The sequence below is a fragment of the Phacochoerus africanus genome, chromosome 11 (genome assembly GCF_016906955.1).
Source record: "Phacochoerus africanus isolate WHEZ1 chromosome 11, ROS_Pafr_v1, whole genome shotgun sequence".
NCBI classification, from domain to species: domain Eukaryota; kingdom Metazoa; phylum Chordata; class Mammalia; order Artiodactyla; family Suidae; genus Phacochoerus; species Phacochoerus africanus.
The window spans coordinates 76,835,187-76,855,533 of record NC_062554.1 but is presented as its reverse complement, the minus strand read 5'-3'; the positions used below and the strand labels follow the sequence as shown (position 1 = coordinate 76,855,533).

The 20,347-nt window shown below is 38.9% G+C and overlaps 2 protein-coding genes across 5 annotated transcripts in view; one reads left to right on the top strand and one right to left on the bottom strand.

The window, feature by feature from the left end:
• Nucleotides 1–14,578, bottom strand: part of C1GALT1 (core 1 synthase, glycoprotein-N-acetylgalactosamine 3-beta-galactosyltransferase 1) — a 35,638-nt gene extending 21,060 nt beyond the window's left edge. Inside the window, exon 1 of one of the 3 annotated variants that reach the window (XM_047751764.1) lies at nt 14,355–14,578. Coding sequence is in view for 1 of the 3 variants with exons in the window: in XM_047751763.1 (XP_047607719.1) it covers nt 14,355–14,361 (7 nt within the window). In the remaining 2 variants the exon portion in view is untranslated. The other 2 variants (XM_047751763.1, XM_047751765.1) reach the window with 2 other exon arrangements.
• A 189-nt stretch (nt 14,579–14,767) lies between these two features.
• ASNS (asparagine synthetase (glutamine-hydrolyzing)) overlaps nt 14,768–20,347 on the top strand; it is a 180,348-nt gene continuing 174,768 nt past the window's right edge. Inside the window, exons 1-2 of one of the 2 annotated variants that reach the window (XM_047751762.1) lie at nt 14,768–15,106; nt 15,720–15,793. The gene's annotated coding sequence lies outside the window, so the exon portion shown is untranslated. The remainder of the gene's footprint in view (nt 15,107–15,719; nt 15,794–20,347) is intronic. The other variant, XM_047751761.1, reaches the window with a different exon arrangement.

Below are 20,347 nucleotides of genomic sequence, written 5' to 3'. Positions count from 1 at the left end.
GAAAATATCTGCAAACTACATATCTAACAAAGAACGAGTATTTAGAATGTGTTAAAAGCTCCCGAAACAGCAATAAATAAATAAACAATCCAATTAAAAAATAGAAGACATGAACAGCTATTTCACTGAAGAGGATGTATAGCTGACAAATAAGCCATGAGAAAATATCTGACTTCATTTGCCATTAGAAAAAAAATGCAAATTAAAACCACAATGACTTATCTCAACTTACTCATAAGGATGACTAAAATAATAAACAGTGATACCACCAAATGCTGGTGATGTGGAAAAACTGAACCACTATATATTGGTGATGACCATGTAAAATGGTGTCCAGCTACTGTAAGTCAATTATGTGGGGAAAAATATATTCAGACTCATGAAACAAACCCAATTTCTTATCAAGGTGAATTATTCACTCTGACAAAATTGGGAAAACAAACAAATTTGAATGCCATGCCTCCAACCTGGTGAAGCTCCCTCCCCTCATCCCACCATCCCTGCCATTTTAGTGCATAGAGTTAGAAAAAAAAAAAAAAAATCAGCAAAAAGGTCTGAGACAAAGTTTCCACTTGCAGCTGTCCAAGGTCCCATCTCCCTAATATACCTCTCTTAGGTAGCTACTGGCTAGACAGAAACTGTCAGCTAGCAGCAGCACAGGTCTCTAACTCAAAATTTAAATAAAAGATTCAAATGGTGTATAAAATAATTACCTATATGTAAAAGGCAATGAAAGATATTTTCATCTACACAATTTTTGTTCTTTGTTTTTTTTAGGGCTGCACCCACAGCATATGGAAGTTCCCAGGCTAGGTGTCGAATCAGAGCTGTAGCTGCTGGCCTACACCACTACCACAACACCAGATCTGAGCCTCATCTGTGACCTACATCACAGCTCTCAGCAATGTTGGATCCTTAACCCACTGAACGAGGCCAGGGATTGAACCCATGTCCTCATGGATCCTAATCAGCTTCATTACCATTGAGCCACAATGGGTATTCCCATCTACACAATTTTTAAGCAAGGCGACTCAGAATTGATCCTGTTTAAAAATGAATAAGCAGAAATACATAAAAATCTTGTAGTGGAAAAAAATTAAACACAGGATAGCAAAAGGCAAGTGAAAAGCACAGTTCTAAATACCTACTCCATAAAAAAGAAAATATTAAACTACACAGGACTATTTTGTAGTCTCTTAAAACTGAAAAGAGTAAAGCACTTATAGAGAAAACGGTAGATATGAGAGATAGGCAATGGAGAGCCAAGAGAGAAATAATATTTCTCAAAAGAGAATATAACAAATGAAAGAAAAAAAGCAGAGGTATAAAAGAAAATGCATTCAAATGGAGGCCATGCATCTGAATATTCAAAAGGCTCACATATAACCAGGAAAAACCTAATGTAATACAGATGGCCAGTATTAAGAAATCCTGAACTTCACTTAAAAAAAAGAAATCTCTATAAGTATTCAGTGAAAAACAAAACAAGCAAGTCAATGGCAAAAAAAAAAAAAAAAATACGCAGAACTACAAGGGAAAAAGTACTAGTCCTCTTTCTCCTCTGTATCACTATATGTCAAAAGAAATGCTGCAAAAATCCAAGTTTTTGAGGGGGAAATCATGCCCACAGACTTAAATATTTGGCAATTTATCATTCAAGAATCCAGATAACAGGAAAATATGCAAAGGACACAGTACCCACATACCCTTGGTACGTTACTTCCTTAAAGGTACACTCAATCTGAGTTAAATCCAAATTTAAAAAAAAACAAAAAAAACAAAACAAAATGAAGAAATCATACAATGAAAGGGTTAGCATTAAAATAAAAGGTTGCATTCTTTTCCAATATAACATTGTGGAGTAACTGCATGTGGTAATCAAACAAAGCAGAAATGTTATTATCCTGGAAAGAAAAGCTACACAGGATAAAATGATATTAGTAATTATCATTTTAAGACACTTAGGCAGAAAAGGCCTATCACGTGAATATAAATGGAGTGAGGAGGTGGAAGATAATGTGGTAACAAGCATGCGCTCTCATTTCATCAGAGAGGTAACTCAAGAGGATTTTTTTTGAAGCTTAATTTTTAAAATACACACAAAGGTTTAACAAAAAACCCCCATTTATTATACTGACTGAATTATAATTTTAAAATCTACTATGTTCACTTAATTTATTCTTTCTTCAATTGATTATAGCATGTTAATGCAAATCCCAGATAGATATCAAGTCATCTCACCTTTACATACTTCTATGATCAAATTGCCTCAGTTTACCTCACAAATGTCTTTTCACATTTGGTTTGCTCAAATCAGGATTCAAACTATACTCAAATTCACAGATAAAATGAAAAAAAGAGAACATTTTATATAACAAATAGCTATTAAACATGAAAACCTAAATTAAACACACATTTCTCTAAAAAAGCAAATAATCAAAGCTGTCTCAAGATACAAAACCTAAATGGACAAACCACAGAGGAAATAAAAAATGTTGTCAAAGAGCCAGACTTTAAAAAGGTCCAGACTTTTCTTAGATAAAATATTTCAATATTTAAAAAAACATAATTATTATATAAATCATTCTAGAAAATTAAGTAGCAGAATTTAACCAATTATTTTATGAAAAACTTGGATACCAATATTTGAGAGCCCCCAAATAAAATAGAAAACTTCAGTCTGATCTTACTCCAAAATAATACATTATTAAAGGAAATGCAGCCCAAACGTTAGTGGTTATCTTTAAGTTGGACCCACAGAAAGCAAACTCTTGAGATGAGTTATTTGTGTAAAAGCGATTTATTAGAAAGCATTTCCTGGAAACACTTGTAAGGAACTGGGCAGGGAAGGGAAGGAAGCCAAGAAAGGGTAAGATACCAAGCAAAGACCATAGAGAGTAATTTTAGCTCCATCCCTCAAGGTAGTTTTGGAGGCAATATAGGCCGTACCTCAGAGTTACAGCCATAGCGTCAATCACTGGTTAAGGGCTATTCTTAGGAAACAGATTTCAGACATTTCCAGAGCTTATACATTGGCAAAGCAGGATCTGGCAGTATGAAGCCAGCCATACTACAGAGCCTCAGGAGATAGATATTGGGAATAAAGATACAGCAAGAGCCTGTGAAGGAGGAGGAGATATAGGCCCATGGACAGAGTATTAGCATCATCTGCAACAGTGATTTTAGGATAAAGTTAAAAATCAGTGGGTTTGGATATGCACTACAGAATCCCCAAAAGTTAAGCAATGAATCATCAGCTCAAGACACTGGTAAGCACCGTGGAAACGAATCTGACTAGGAACGATGAGGTTGCAGGTTCGATCCCTGACCTTGCTAAGTGGGTTAAAGATCTGGAGGTGCTGTGAGCTGTGGTGTAGGTCACAGATGTGGCTTGGATCTGGCGTTGCTGTGGCTGTGGTGTACCGGCAGCTGCAGCTCTGAGGCCTAGACCCCTAGCCTGGGAACCTGGGAACCTCCATGTGCCGCAGGTGTGATCCTTAAAAAAAAAAAAAAAAAAGACACTGGTAAGAAGCCCTAACAACATATACAGAGATTTCAATTAGTTTTTTAGTCTTTACCAGATTTTTTTTTTAAGCTTCTAATATGAAAGTAAAAGACCAACAGAGTAAAATTTAAAGTAACTATTCTATTTTTTCTGCCTTAGGTGCCCTCCCTCAGTTTTGTGTACTGAATGAATGCAAATTACTTTTCACTATTAACTAAGTTTCAGTATTTTCCATGATCAGTCTTCCCCACTGCCCATGATTAAAATAACTCCTCTTCCATCAAATGTTTTCTTGTTCCTTCATTCACAATTCCGATGACGTACCTATCATACACATCACATTAGATAGGTGCCCACTGCTTTCCCCTAGACTGAAAGTTCCTCAAGAACAACAACTATGACTCTTTTATCTCTATCTCTCTAGTACCTAACACACTGCCTGGCTTGCAAAATGCATTCAAGTGTTTGCTTGTTTTAAGGGTGTGTGTGGGTTTTTTTTGGGGGGGGGGTACAGTTGAAATTATTTTTCCAAATAGATATATTTATCTATATTGCCTACCTTATTGAAAAAAATCATATAAGGTCCCATCATTTGATACTTTTATACACTTACATAATCCAGAGTCATAAAGTAGACATGTAACATGAACTATATGTTATTTCCTTTGATGTGTATGCAACTCATACAAATTATAATAGAAGTACATATTAATTAAGAGACAGGGACAAAAATATTTTCTATTACTAATTTATTAAAAGTACAGAAACAGAAAATATTAACACACACATTAATATTCGCCTAATGACTCTGAACTATTTTATGTGCATTACAGTGATACAACCTTACCACTAAAAATAACCTTGGAATTCTATAAATCCTGAAAAAGTAGTCCTGGAGTTCCCACTGTGGCACAACAGAAACAAATCCACCTGGTAGCCATGAGGATGTGGGTTTGATCCCTGGCCTCACTCAATGGGTCGAGGATCCGGCATTGCCATGAGCTGTGGTACAGGTCGCAGATGCAGCTAGGATTCTGCATTGCTGTGGTTGTATGTAGGCCGGCAGCTGCAGCTCTGATTATACCTCTAGCCAGGGAACTTCCATATGCCATGGGTGCAGCCCTAAAAAAAGAAAAGAAAAAAAAAAAGAAATAAACAAACCTTCTAAAAATTATGTAACATTTCATAATCAAGGTAAAAGAAGCTGCATTAAGTCTCAAACTCTATTTTTAAAACTATTTCCACAATTTCAGATTCAGAAGATCGAAAGTGAAAATACCTCTGTGTTACTTTGTAAGGAAACATTAACATTTCTTGCATCCTCAGTAGAAATTAAAGACATATAGAAAGAAATTCCATGTTCATGGACTGGAAGATTTAATATTGTTAAGATGTCAATCCCACTTGAAGTGATCTACAAATTCAATAAAATCTGTATCAAAATCCAGTGATTTTCCTTTGCAGAAAGAGAAATATCCATCATAAAATGCATATTGGATTTCAAGGTACCTGAAAGAGCAAAAACTATCTTGAAAAAGAAGAGTAAAACTGGAGGACTCACACTTTCTAATTTCAAAACTTACAACAAAAGCCAACAGTAATCAAAACAGGATGATAATGGTTCGAAGATTGAAATGAAGCCCAAAAGAATAGAACTGAGAGCTCAGAAATAAACCCTCACAAGCATGGTCAAAATATTTTTGACAAGGTGGCCAAGTCCATTTCATGGGCAAAGGACAATCTTTTTAACAAAAAGTACTGAGAAAACTGGTTATCTATATGCTTAAGAATGAAGTTGGACTCTTACCTAACACCATACACAAAAATTATTCAAAATGAATCAAAGACCTGAACTAAGACCAAGATATATAAAACTCTTAGAAAGAACAGAAGACAAAAGCTTTACAATACTGAAGTTGGCAATGATTTCTTCGGTATGGCATCAAAAACACATGCAAAAAGGAAAAAAACAGTCAAACGACTTTATAAAAAACTTTTAAAACTTATGCATCAAAAGACACTATCAATCAATAAAATGGCAACCCATAGAATGGGAGAACATATTTGCAAATTATATATCTGATAGGGGATTAATATCCAGAATATACAGAGAATTCCTAAAACTTAATAATAACAACAAAAAACCAATTCAAAAAATGGGCAAAGGACCTGAAAAGACACTCTCCAGAGAAGATATGCAAATGGCTAATAAGCATGAACATGCTGAGTATGAAAAAGTGCTCAACATCATTTATAGGAAAATGTTAACCAAAACCACAATGAAATACCACCTCACATCCATTAAGGATAGCTACTACAAACAAAAACAAAAACAAAAACACCCAACAACAGCAACAAAAAAACAAAAACCCAACAGGGAATTCCCGTTGTGGTGCAACAAAATTGAATCTAACCAGTATCCATGAGGATGCAGGTTTGATCCCTGATCTTGCTTAGTGCATTGAGGATCCGGTGTTGCTGTGAGCTATGGTGTAGATGGAAGATGCTGCTCAGATTCTGCATTGCTGTGGCTGTGGCTAGGCCAGCAGTTGAAGCTCTGATTTGACCCCTAGCCTGAGAACTTCCATAAGCCACAGGTGTGGCCCTAAAAACTCAAAAACAAATGAAACAAAAAAAACCTAAAAAACCCAAATAACAAGTGTTGGTGAGGATGTGGAGAAATCTAAATTTTTGTGCACTACTAGTAGGAATGTAAAATGGTTCATCAACTGTGGAAAAAAGCTTGGCAGTTCCACAAAAAAACTAAAAATAGAATTACCACATAATCCAGCAATTTTACTTCTGGGTATATACCCAAAAGAATTGAAAGCAGGGTCTCAAAGAGTTATCTACACACTTGGTTTTTTTTTTATATTAGCACCGTTCACAATACCTAAAATGTGGAGGCAACCCTAATGTCCATCAATAGTTGAATAGATACGCAAAATATGTTATATACATACAATGGAATGTGTAGCTATACAGTGTAATGTCTTTAGATGTAAGGAAATTTTTTAAAAGCAAAAGAAAAAGTAAGGAAATTTTGACATATGCTGCAGCATGGACGAACCTTTGAGCACATTATGTTAAATGAAATAAGCCAGTCACAATGGTTATTTACATAATTATAAATTATGAAATTTCACTTATATGAGATACTTAAGTAAAATCATAAAGACAGAGAGTAGAGTGGAGACTACCAGGCACTAGGGGAGAGGGGAATGGAGAGTTACTGTTTAATGAATGTAGAGTTTCAATTTTGCAAGATGAAAAGAATTCTGGAGGCAAATGGTGGTCATGGTGGCACAACAATATAAATGTACTTAATACCATTGAACTGTACACTTAAAAATGGTTAAGGTGGTAAATTTTATGTGCATTTTACAATTAAAAAATTGAAAAAAATCAATGTCAAAGATGTCGATTTTCTCAAATACACACACACACATACATAGTGTCATCCCAATTAAAACAGACTTTTTTTTTTTTTTGGTTTTTAGGGCTGCACCTGAGGCATATGGAAGTTCCCAGGCTTGGGGTCAAATTGGAACTGCAGCTGCCAGCCTCCACCACAGCTACAGCCACACCAGATCCAAGCAGTGTCTGCAACCTATACCACAGCTCACGGCAATGCTGGATCCTTAACCCACTGAGCGAGGCCAGGGACAGAACCCAAGTCCTCATGGATACTAGTCGGGTTCCTTTCTGCTGTGCCACAACATTAACTTCCTAAAAGATTTTTAAAAATTAAATAACTTGGTAAAATTAACTAAAAGTTTGGAAAAATGAACATGTGAGTATACCTGGGAAATTCCTGAAAGGGGGTGGAGGGTGGACAAGCCTGAGCAAGATTTACTTAAGATACAAGATTTTAAAAAATTAAATGTGGTAAATATTATTGCAAGTGTGTGGAAAAATAAACATCTGAGTATAAAATGTGGTACAGTAATTAAAGCAATCGGATATTCAGGCTGAATATGTAAAAAAACCTTTTTTTAAATGCTTGTTAATACTAGACATTATTAAGTAATTTTTTTCTCTACAACCAGACTGTCAGAACTTTACTTGAAAGTGTATCAGAGAGAATGGAACACCCTACTCTTGGATGGATGATGAATCATTAATCAGAAGCAGCATCAACTTCCAACTCAGGGTTTCAGATAAGGGTTTCCCAGACGCAACATTCCACATTTATCTTAACTTTGTAGTCTCCAAGGAAACAGGACCCTTAAGTCTGTTTCTCGGGCCAACTCTGATGTTAATTAACTGACACACAGTCTTGCTGTGTTTTAAACCTATCAAATATTGCTTCATTTAAATCTTGTCTAAACTCCACCCTTCTCCAGAATTCTATAATAACCCTATCCCTTCTGGCAGTTCCTTTGGTTGTGCAGTCTCCCTCACAGCAGCAAGTTAATTAACCTAACTTTGTTAGCCTAAAGATATATCCCTGGTGGTCTTTTCCAGATTGAAGTAAAGAGTCTGTTTAAAAAAAAAAAGCACATATGGAAATTTAATATATAACACACATAGCATTTCAAATCAAGAAAGAGATGGCTTATTGAAGAAATAATATTGAAATAATCTTTGGGGGAAAAGATAAAAAGCAACCAGTTGGATTCCTACCTTTCTCTTTCAAATTCCAAATGTTTTTCAGATTCCAGTATTTTTTTTAAATGAAATTAAAACAAAACTAGAAGAAAACATCTTTTTACATTTTTATGTCATGAACTGAGATCTTTTCAAAACTCAAAAGCTGTAACAGTGAAACTGTATGAGGTTATTTATTGAATAAATTTCTGGCAGTGTAACTACTGGCTCAAAGGTATCTTTTCTGTATAAGATGTTAAAAAAAACCTGTACAGCAAAAAAATCAGGAAGTATCATATAGAAAAAGACAAAAGATCAACCTAATATAAACAGATTTTTTAAAAAGGGATTTAAAAAAAAGAAAATACAATGGTCAAGGATGTTCAAATTTCATTCATATTACAGAAATGTTAACCAAATGAAGAGATACTATTTTTAACCTATCATGGAGACAAAAATGTTAAGTTTAGCAACAGCCAGTATTGACACTGACGTGAGAGAAAACTAGTGCTCCCGCTCTTTTCTCAGAATATACATATTTACCATCTTTTGGAAGGGCAGTTTAGTGATATCTTTAAAATTTTTCAAGTATGCCTCGAAGAATCATTTCATGATCAGAAATTTCTCTGATGATCACAAACACAAAAGTCTGCAAAGATGTTCATGGCAGCCATAACCATGGATGTTTGTTTGCTGACAGGGAACTAGTTTAAAAAATATATAACACAGAATACACTATAGATGTTAAAAACAATTTCTACATGCACAAATAAGGAAAATCTTCACATATCTGGCAGATAACAACTTTCTGTTAAAATGGCATGGTGTAGCAGCTACTTTTAAAATCAGAAATGTAAAGAAAATCAAACTGAAACACACACACACACACACACACACACACACACACGGAAAAGAGTTAAGTTTTCGCTCCCATCTCTACCCTAGATTCTCACCAAAGATAACTACAGTTGACCCTTGAACAATGTGGGTTTGAACTGCATAGGTTCACTTATAATCAGCTATTTTTCAATAAATACACTGGAACATTTTTTTTGGAGATTTGTGACAATGTGAAAAAACTCAGATGAACCAGTAGGCTCAAAATACTGATAAAATTTAATACAAGGGTATGTCATGAATACATAAAATATATAGATACTAGTCTATCCTTACATAGGCATTAAGTGAGTAGTGCTTAACACAAAAATAATAATATGTTAGTTTTCGTCATGTTTTATAACTTTGCTCTCAAAGAATTACATTACTGTCTAGGTACAGTATACCCCTCTCTCCCTGCCACTACTCCCCTCATAATTTGTATTTCAGCAATTGTGAACTACCTACAGTTCAGTAAACATCTCAAGGCAGTGAGCTCCTCTACTCCTCCTGTCTTCCGTCTATACAACACCTGTTTCCCTCCACCCCAACCTCTAAATCCCATTAAGCCTGGCATAACTGACCTCTTGAGCTGGATAATTCTGTTGTGGGGGCTGTCCTGTTCACTGTAAGATGTTTAGCAGCATCCCTGGCCTCTACTCATTAGATGCCAAAAGCACTCCCCCTAGTTGTGACCCAAAATGTCTTCAGATATTGCCAAATGAATACATAACATATATATATAGAGAGACAGATTATACTAGTTTATCTTTACACAGGGAACTGGGTGACTTAAGTAAGTAGACAAGGAGGTAAAAAGCTTATTTTTCACTATAATACTGTGTGTTTTCAATTTTGTACCTCTTCTAACCTTTCCACCACTACCATCCTAGCCTAAGCCACCTTTTTCTCTTCCTCTCTCCCTTCAACTTCTTCTCTCCCAATTACTGAAACAGCCTCCTTCAACTTTACCCACTGTTCAATCCATTCTTACCAGTCCATTTCGCCAGTGGTTCTTTAAAAACTTAGATCACGTCACTCATTTGCTCAAAACCCTCCACTGTCTTCCCAATGTCACTATGAGATAAAACCAAAAGCTTAAGATGAACTTGACACAATCCCCACACTCCTCTTGTTCTGAACTCTCCTCCTAGTATTTGGTTTTTATAGGTCGAAAAGGAACAGAGAGCAATGTCATGAACTGAACCTATTACTGTTACCTTCCTATGTTCTAACTTGGACTCCTTGCTGTTCCTCAAACACGTGAGTGTCCATACAGTTGCTGTTCTCTGCTAGGAACACAACTCACCCAGATATATGGTTCACCTCCCAACTCCTTTAGGCCTCTACTTCTCAGGGAGTCTTCCCTGATCACTCTATTCTTATTCACAGCACAAATTAACACATTATGTATTTTATGTATCTTGTTTATTATCTCTTTTCTCCACCTTTTTTGGGGGGAGCCACGGCCATAGCATGTGAAAGTTCCTGGGCCAGGGATTGAACCTGTGCCTTAGCAGTGACAATGCCAAGTCCCTAACCACTAGGCCACCAGTTAACTCTTCTTTTCTTCAGCTCCATCAGTGGTTCTCAAACTTGAATATGCATCAGAATCACCTGAAAGGCTTGTTAAAAGAGTTTCCAAGTCAAGAAGTCTGGGGAATAGAGCTTGAAAGTTTCCATTTCTAACAAGTTTCCAGATGATGCTGAGGTTCCAAGGACCACATTTTTGAGAACCAGTGTTTTAGAATGTAAGCTCCAAGAAAACAGATTTTTGTCCACCTACTCACTGCTTTACTTCTATGACCTGGCACACAGTAAGCACTGAGATAGGTAAATTTAGGTGGCCCCTACTCTGCTTCCACTGTGCCCTGATTTTGTCTGCCATATGGTACTAAAAATTGACTACTGTAAAAATATAAGTTATATGACTGCTATGAGGTAAACTGTGTTTGCCCAAAAGACTGGGGTGGAAGTCATAATCCCTATACCTCTGAATGTAACTCTATTTGGAAATAAGGCCTTTGGAGATGTAATCAAGTTATGATTAGGTCAGCAGGGTGAACCCTAATTCATTCTGATTGAAATCCTTTAAAAAGAGGAGAACATCATATTAAGACAGAGACACACAGGGAGAATGGCCAGTGACAACACAGGCAGAGACTCGGGTGATATAGCTGCAAGCCAAGGAAACCCAATAACACAAGAAGCTAAGAGACATGGAATAGCTTCTTCCCTAGAAGGCAGAGCATGGCATTGTCAGTACCTTGATTTCAGACTTGCAACCTCTAAAACTGTGAAATAATAAATTTCTGCTGTTTTAAATCTCTCAGTTTGCTGTACTTTGCCAAAGCAGCCCTAGGAAACTAATACAGTGAGCAAGAATGCAAATGACTATACCAAGCTGTAGGTAATTTCAAATCTGCCTCTTGTTCAACTTGCACCAGTTTAAATGTTTTAATATATAGCTTTTATTGTGAACAAGTCAGGTTTCCTGTTTCAAAATCTCTCCTATGTAACAGTGTCTCTCTCTTCCCTCAACGTGTCCCGTCAATGTGCAAGGCAGCTACACTTCAGATTCCAGGTAATTTACTCAGATTTTCTTTCTTTCTTTCTTTTTTTAAACAGCTGCTAGCATACGCCACGGCCAGAGCAACAACACCAGATCCGAGCTGTATCTGCCACCTAGACCACAGTTCACAACACTGGATCCCCAACCCACCAATCGAGGCCAGGGATTGAACCCACAACTTCATGGTCCCTAGTCAGCTTTAGTTTCCACTGCGCCACAATGGGAACTCCCAGATTTTCTTTTTGGTTTCTCCTACCTTCCTATGGGCTTCCCTCTTTCACAGATAACAGCTTCCTTATATTTTTTTCCCTCAAGAGACACTTCTTATGTTCACACATTATAAATCTTGGCATGTATTTTCCCTTAGGACATTTGAATGAGCTGTAAAGTGACAATTTAAGTACGCATTAGATACACATTTAGATTTTAAGATAAAATGCTAACTTCTCTTTTATGGAACAGTTCTCCATTTTTTCTCCCCTCTTCTTTTAAAAGAATGACCTCAATCCACTTTAGTTTGGGTAAAAGAAATTTGTCATATTCTTTTTACCTTGTTATAGGTTGTACACTAGTCTCTTTACTAGAATCTCAACAGATCTTCTAAAAGTAACATAGGTGTACTGGGAAGCTTAAAGTTTTGTTTTGTGTTTTTTTGGGGGGGGGCTTGTTGTTTTTTTGTTTTTTTGTTTTTGTCTTTTTGCTATTTCTTGGGCCGCTCCCGCGGCATATGGAGGTTCCCAGGCTAGGGGTCGAATCAGAGCTGTAGCCACCAGCCTACGCCAGACCACAGCTCAGGGCAACGCCAGACACTTAACCCACTGAGCAAGCGCAGGGACGGAACCCGCAACCTCATGGTTCCTAGTCGGATTCGTTAACCACTGCGCCACGACGGGAACTCCGGAAGCTTAATTAAAGTTTTAAGTGAATCTGAATTGAATTTCAGCATCAAATTGTCCATTTTCCATTTAATGTTTACAGGTGCTCTGTTACAAGATTCCACTCAATGATTTCTCCTCACAAAGACTCTACTTTAAATTACCACAGTTTATAAAGTGTATAAGTAGTATAATGCAATTTTTATCTTGGCACAAATCTAAATGCCACGCATTTCTATTTCCATCATTAAGTGATCATTAATTGATATGTAGTCCTAAATAAGTTTATGATAAATTCTAATAATTTTGGGATACTGAATTTACTCAAAATTGGAGACTAGTATAATCTACATCCCCCCCAAAATACTTAAAAATACCTATATTTAAATGGGTAGTAATCACAAAATATTTTTTAAATACTGAATCCTAAGTAAAAAAATATAGAAAAACACAAATTCCAGGCAAATTTAACAGACATTTAACAGTTCTCCACTAGTACAAAAAAACCATATTATTTTCCTGTGAAGAATTTTAAATGAGTCATACTTTCCTTACTAAATCACTGTTTTACTTAACATATGACAAAAAGAGTTAACTGTTTGGTAACTTGAAACTTTACATTCAATTAAACTGTGCATCAATACACACTAAGGCTGATAGAAAACAAAATAATTACTATACATAATACTTCAAACACACAGCATCATGTGCATAAGGCTCATTTGATAATTATCTGATAATACTGTGGAAAGCTGCAAAAAGTTAGACGTCCTAAAAACTCAGATTCCCACTGTCTCAAGTAACATCAGGATTAAGTAACTTGAAATCCTGCACAACACTTTTTCCTGGCACAGAGGTAGAGCTATCTATGTTAAACGCCCAACTTTTAGTAAATGAAGATATTTCTGTCACAACGGCCTAATTACTCACTCTGATGCACTAAAGTTCTAACTTTATAACTAACTTTTAAAAGCACGATGAAATCAATTCACGGTTAGGATTCTAGGTTTCACTCCGAAAGGCTTTAAAAATAACCACAAAGAATTAAGAGAACTAGATTATAAACCTAGTCAACTTCTCCAAAGCGTAAGCTGTTTTGTCATTTAAAAAAATAAAGGGAGAAGGTAAGAGCTGGGGAAGAATAACCACTCCTAAATTTCGCTCTTTTTTGAGTATACAATTTATTTTAATTTAGAGTTATAAGGTCCTTTTGTCAGCACCTACTAATCCCAGCACACCTTGTAGGAGAATGGAGAGTGGAAGGAAAAAACTCCTTTGCTCGTCCGTCCTCCACGCATCAAGTACCTAAACACACACCTGCCTGGTTCATTCTGCCAGAGGCAGGGAAATTTAAAAGACCCAGTCAGCCACAGACAAACCTGATGATCCAAGAGAGCCCCAAGGAAGTCCCCCGACACCTGCGTAAGGCGCCGGCTCGCTGGGCGCTGGGGCGGTGAGGCTGCCCGGCGGCTTTCACGGAAGGTGCCCACACCTGAGTGCCCGCCGGTCCGCGGGGGCGGGGCGGGACCCGCGGGGCAGGACCGCTAAATGGTCCAGCCGCACGATCCTCCAGCGCAGTCGGCGCCTCACCGTCGCCACCCGACGGCAGGCAGCGCGCGAGGAAACGAGGCGAGCGAGAGGGCAAAAGGGAAGAATCCACGACCCAGAGGAGGCTACTTGTCAACAAAATAGCGGCCCGGAGGGCAGGCGGCCCCAATGGCAGTTCGCAGAGGCGCGGGGAGCAGGAAGTGCCTCGTGCCTCCCTCCGGAGCCCGCACTTCCCCAGCCCCGGCGGCGACTCCGAGACACCTGTTTGGTGGCGCTGGGGGCTGGATTCACCCTCCACGCTCCCCCCACACGCACACTCCGAGAGGGGGAGGGCGAGGGGAACAGAGACCTTGGACCCGCAGCCTAAGAGCGCCTCCGCCAGCCGTACCTGACATCAGCCTCCTCTCCCTCTCGCCCCTCCTGGGGGGCAGAGAGGGGGACGCCACGAGACCGGCGACCTTCGCTCTTCTCGGCAGCCGCAGAAGTGGCTCGTGGCTGCTAGCTGGGGCCGCCCGCTGCCGCCCAGATTATTCCCCGGCGGCGGCGGCGGCGGCAGCGGCGGCGGCCGAGGCGGGCCCAGCGCTCGCTCCCGCCCGCTCGCTCCGCCCCTCCCCGCAGCGCGTCCAGGCCGCGGCCCGCCGACGGCGCAGCCGCCACCCAGGGGTCTCCGAGCTCTGACGTAGCCGCTGCCGCACCAGCCCCAGGGAAGGGCGGAGCGAGAGGGGCAGGGAGAGGCGGGGCTACGGCGACGTGCGGGCGTGGGGATAGGCCACCGAGCGCACGCCCCGCCCTGTGCGAAGGGGTCTGGGAAGTCGGGTTTTCCGCGAGCAATAGTCGCAGCCTTCTATCCGCTCCTTACGGTTGGCCTCCACCTTCCTCGTTCTGCTATAGGGTCTTGCAGTGGCTTCCGGACCTTTAAAGGAATTAAAGCAGCAGGGACTGAGGCTGCGGATACCTGAGGGACCTTTGTCTGAGGGGCAGGCTCTTACCCTGCAGGAGTCTTAGGGCCTCTAGCCTGCTCTTAACCCTTTCTTTTTACTGCTTTTATCCCTTCTCCCGACTGTCCTTAGTCTGTATCTCTGGCCTTATTAAAAGGAAGTACAACAAGATGAGGTATACAAACGGGTGTTGGATAACCAGGTATGTGAACTAGGAAGGGCTGAAAACCAACTTAGTGATACTACAAAGCCTCCTGCGTACACACGTGGTCTTTAGTTCCGTCATTACTTCAGTGCTATCAGGCAGTGGCTGGAATTCTTGGGAGCTTTACCAGCAACCCCCGCTCCCCGCCCCCCGCCACTTTTTAGTTTATAAAGGGGTTTTGTATCGGAAAACCGTTTTGGGATTAGAGTGAGGAGCCCTGGAGCGATTGAGGCTGCCCCACAGCAATCAGCAGGTGGGGGTAATGTCTGGGTTTAATTGGTGTTAATCATCATCTACAAGGCCTGGCTTGAGGGTGAGAAAGCAAACTTGCTTCCTTTAAATGCCCTTCTCAGTAGTTCTTTACTGCCTAGGAGCTGTGGCCTCAATCTTGAACCCTCCGCGTATTAGCTCGGTAAACTTGGCAAGTTACTTAATGCGCTTGGGAGAAATAATAACATTTAGTAAGGTATGGTTGTTTTCCCCTCCTTTAATTGGTTCAGATTCAGCTTTAGTGTAGTTTACCGGGATGTGCCACTATAAGATCCCAAAGAATCTTCCAAAGGAATTTTAAAACATCTAGTGATTCTTACCCATACCTCTCATTTTTCAGATGAGAAAGCTGAGGTCAGAAAAATAAACTGAAAAGCCTGTTCTAGAAGAGAAGTGCAAGTATCTGACGTCCAGGTTAGTGCTGTTTCTCTGGCTCATGCCTCCAGACTTCTCTCTTATATCCTTACCTCCACCCTCTTTTCTTTTCCTCAACTTGTAATTATCGCCCAGCCTCCCATATTCCCTTCTACAGCCACTGTGTAGCAGGAAAAGAGACCCTTCAGAGGTCAGAGTGTTCCAAATGGAAAGCAAAACAAGACAAAATGCTCCAAGGGTCTTATTTCAATTTTAGTGAAATTTATAATGAATACAGAATATATTTGCAAATAAGCAAAAATAAGAAACTCTTCCAAGGATAAGTTCAGCTATAGCACATCTAAGAAAATTACTGGTAGAAGTCCCCACTGTGGTGCAGTGCGTTAAGGATCCACGTGTTTAGCCACAGCTATGGCATGAGTTGAAACTTGTGTCTTGGATTCAGTCCCTGGGCTGGGAACATCCCTTTGCTACAGGTGCAGTGGAAAAATAAAATTACTGGCAAGAAGCTATGTTGATACAAATAATACCAGGTCAAATCAGCTCCTTCTACCCTTTTGGATATTTTTGAAAATGGCCATTATTTCCATGAGAACAATGCATACTTATTTAAGCAAATACAAAAAAAAAAAAAAAACTTTCCAAATCCCACAATCCAGAGGTAACCATTTTTTTAAAAAGTTCATGTTATACTCTTCCAGATATCTCTTAAAAATTAAAAACACCGAGACATATAAATACGATATATGATAAACTGGATTTTATAATGCACATGGTTCTTTTCTCACTGAATACTATGTCATGAACAATATCATTTTAAAAAGTTGTGTAGTGTCTGTTAAGTGGATGTAGTCATTTAACTAGTATTCTATCAATTCATTTCTGTTTTTTTCAAATGTTTACGATTTTAAAGAACTCTGTGATGATCTTTTTAATGCATGTACCTTTGCACAGCTGTGCAACTATCACCTTAAACAAATTCCTAGAAGTGACATTAATGTCAGCCAGTTCTTCAACATTATCAGCTAGAAAAAAGAAAGTTGTGATTACTTTGAAAAATGCACTTTATATGTGTGATTCAAGACAACCAGATTCTCCCATGTGAAATAGACAAATCTTGTTGTCTGTCTGGTGTAGTATTTCAGTAACATGTATCAAAGCTCCTTGGAGCAGGGTAGCTGGACACTGCTGGTTTTTTAAACCAAATACTTTCTTTTTTACTACCACAGCTCTGATTTTTTTCAGGGCGACAGTGTATCCAATTAAAAGTAATTTACTTCCTCAGTCTCCTATAAACCACGGTTATCCATGTGACCTGTCAACAAAATGAAAGTGGATATTGCTAGGAGAGGTTCAAAGTTTCCTAGTAATCATTGGATCTGTACCCAGAACAGCGATACAATGCTAGAGGTGGAATAGCTGTATTTCAACCACAATAACAAAAGCTCTACACACTATTAATAGCATAGGAAGCCAGAAGGGTTTAGGTTCATAATTGCTTTAGAAGGCCAGCTTATCAACTATGGACTGCCCACTTCTGGATTTGTTTTTATTATGAGGGAAAATAAATCCTTCCTATTTAAGGCTTTGTTGTTTCAGTTTTCTGTTGTAAGGACTGAATGCAATTCCTAACTGACATAAAAAGATAGTAAAACTCAGAGTTCCCATCGTGGCTCAGTGGTTAACGAATCCAACTAGGAATGATGAGGTTGTGTGTTTGATCCCTGGCCTTGCTCAGTGGATTAAGGATCCGGTGTTGCCATGAGCGGTGGTGTAGATTGCACACACGCCTTGGATCCCGAGTTGCTGTGGCTCTGGTGTAGGCCTGCGGCTACAGCTCTGATTCGACCCCTAGCCTGGGAACCTCCATAAGCCGCGGGAGCGGCCCAAGAAATGGCAAAAAGACAAAAAAAAAAAAAAGAAAGATAGGAAAACTCATTATTTAGCACTATATGTAGAATTTTTAAGTAGGCAGAATGAGGAGTTCTTATTATGGCTCAGTGGAAATGAACCTGGCTAGTATCCACGAGGATGTGGGTTCGATCCCTGGCCTTGTTCAGTGAGTCAAGGATCTGGCGTTGCTGTGAGTTGTGGTATAGGGTGGCAGCTGCAGCTCCAATTCAACCCCTAGTCTGGGAACTTACATATACTGCAGGTGCAGCCCTTAAAAAAAAAAAAAAAAAATTAAGTAGACAGGATGAAAAGGGGGACAGAAAATGGAAACAAGCAACAGCAAAAAAACCACTCATTTTTCCTTTAAATACCCAAAATTATAATTATATTCACACATTTTTTGAAATAATTAGATTAAATTTGTGAAATAAGTTTTTTATTTACTGCTGTAGTAGTTTTAAAATATGTTCAGAAGTTAATATGTCTTCCTTCAAAAGTGAAGCTTAATTCTCCTTACCTTGAGTGAAGCTTAATTCTCCTTACCTTGAGTTTGGGCTATACTTAGTGACTTGTTTGGGCAAGGTAGTTGTCATGTCATAAGGACACTCCACAATTTATAAAGAGAGGCTCATGTTATGAATAATTAAGGCTTCCAGCCAACAACCAGTGTGAAACTGAGGACTCCTGAAAACAGCCATGTGAGTGAATCTGGAAGCTGATCCTCCAGCCCTACTTAAGTCTTTAGATGACTTCATCCCTTGCTTGCATCTCTGTTGTACCTGAAGAGAGATTCTGAACGAGAACCACTCAGCTAAGCTTCTCCTGAACTCCAGGCCAATTTTTATGAAACTGCACAATAATAAATGTTTGTTGTTTTAAGCCACTAAGTTGGGATAATTTGTTATGCAGCAGAGATAACCAGTATGGATAACCAGTGTTAATAGAGCCTAACACAGTGCCTGACACTTCTGTAGGTGTGTAATTATTTATTGTTTGAGTAAACAATTGAATGAAGGTGAATATATCTCTTTCATTTAAAGGTTAACACACCGTGTTCCTATTGTGGCTCAGTGGGTTAAGAACCTGACTAGTATCCATGAGGATGTGGGTTCGATCCCAGCCTTGCTCAGTGGGGTAAGGATCTGGCAGTGCCACAAGCTGAGTTATAGGCTTTCAGATGTGGCTCAGATCCTTCATTGCTATGGTGTAACCTCTAGCCTGGGAACTTCCGTATGCTACAGGTGAGCCTCTAAAAAATAAATAAATAAAGGGTAACACACAATGCTGGTATTATTTTTGACTCTTCATACCTATATTATCTGTTTTCTGATATGATCATAAGGAGATCACTTATGAATCTGAGATCTGAACCTTGATAATCCTGGAAGAAACATACAGTGAATAGAGCATTGGAGCCCCTGAGATGTGAATAATGTTCTCCATTTTGTCAGTGATTAGCTGAGTAGCAAGACACCTAAGTCTTCTAAATCTCAATTTCACTTTCCACAAATTGGGGGAAATAATCCAAATGGCCTCAAAATGTGATCAATGGGATTATATGTGATAATGTAATTATAAAGCATTGTCATTCTTTTAATTACATTAAGTTCATAAGATCTATCCTACTTTATTTTTAAGCAATTTAGCATTAAGTAGTTTAGGTGTGTACACCATGAAGACTTTCAAGAAGTGATAACTGATAACTGATTTTACTGTGTACCTTTGTAAAATATTAACATCACTCATAGTGAGCAGTTAAGATTTAAAAGTATGGCAGGATTGGGAGTTCTCACTGTGGTTCAGTGGAAGCAAATCCAACTAGGAACCATGAGGTTTTGGGTTCAATCTCTGGCCTCGCTCAGTGGGTTAAAGATCCGGTGTTGCCATGAGCTGTAGTAGGTTGCAGATGTGGCTGGGATCCTGCATTGCTGTGGCTGGGATCCTGCATTGCTGTGGCTGTGGTGTAGGCCGGGAGCTGCAGCTCTGATTCTACCCCTAGCCTGGGAACTTCCATGTGACGAGAGTGTAGCCCTAAAAAGCAAAAAAAAAAAAAAAAAAGTATGGTAGGATGGTAAGTTGTTATATGTCAGAGCTCATTTTATTAGCCTGTTGAAATTTTATTACACTTTTAAAAGAATACATAATTATGGCTGGCTCTGTTCTTGCTTCATGAATTAATTTGTAATTGTGGTTGAGTGTGTGCCCCTCTTTGTGATAACAGTGGTAGTTAAATGTATTTAGTAGTAAACATACATTTAACCAATACTTTGATCTGAGTCTAAAAGTTTATTCTAGAGCAAAATTGCACCCAACAGCAAGAAAATAAACAATAGATGTCTTTTTCTTTCAGAGAGGAGGACTTGGGCACACAAGAGAAGGCTTTATATAATAGAACATCAGAGGCAGACGTTATGCAATTACTGACAGTGCCCAATTTGGTGGTATGGCTAACTCCCGAGGTAAATATATGAGAATGAGTAAGACCTTTAGTGTAAGATTCGAGTCCTGATAGTGTAGTGGATGAATTATCTAAGATTCCTGGTTTTGTTGTATTTTCTTTATTGCTTTCCACTATTCAGCTGTGACTTCAAATCTGTTGAAACTACTGGCTTAACTAGATAATCAGGTTATTTGTGGTTATAGATAATCTCTTCTACCTACCATCTTTATTAACTTGCATAAGAAAAGGAACAGAGCTTC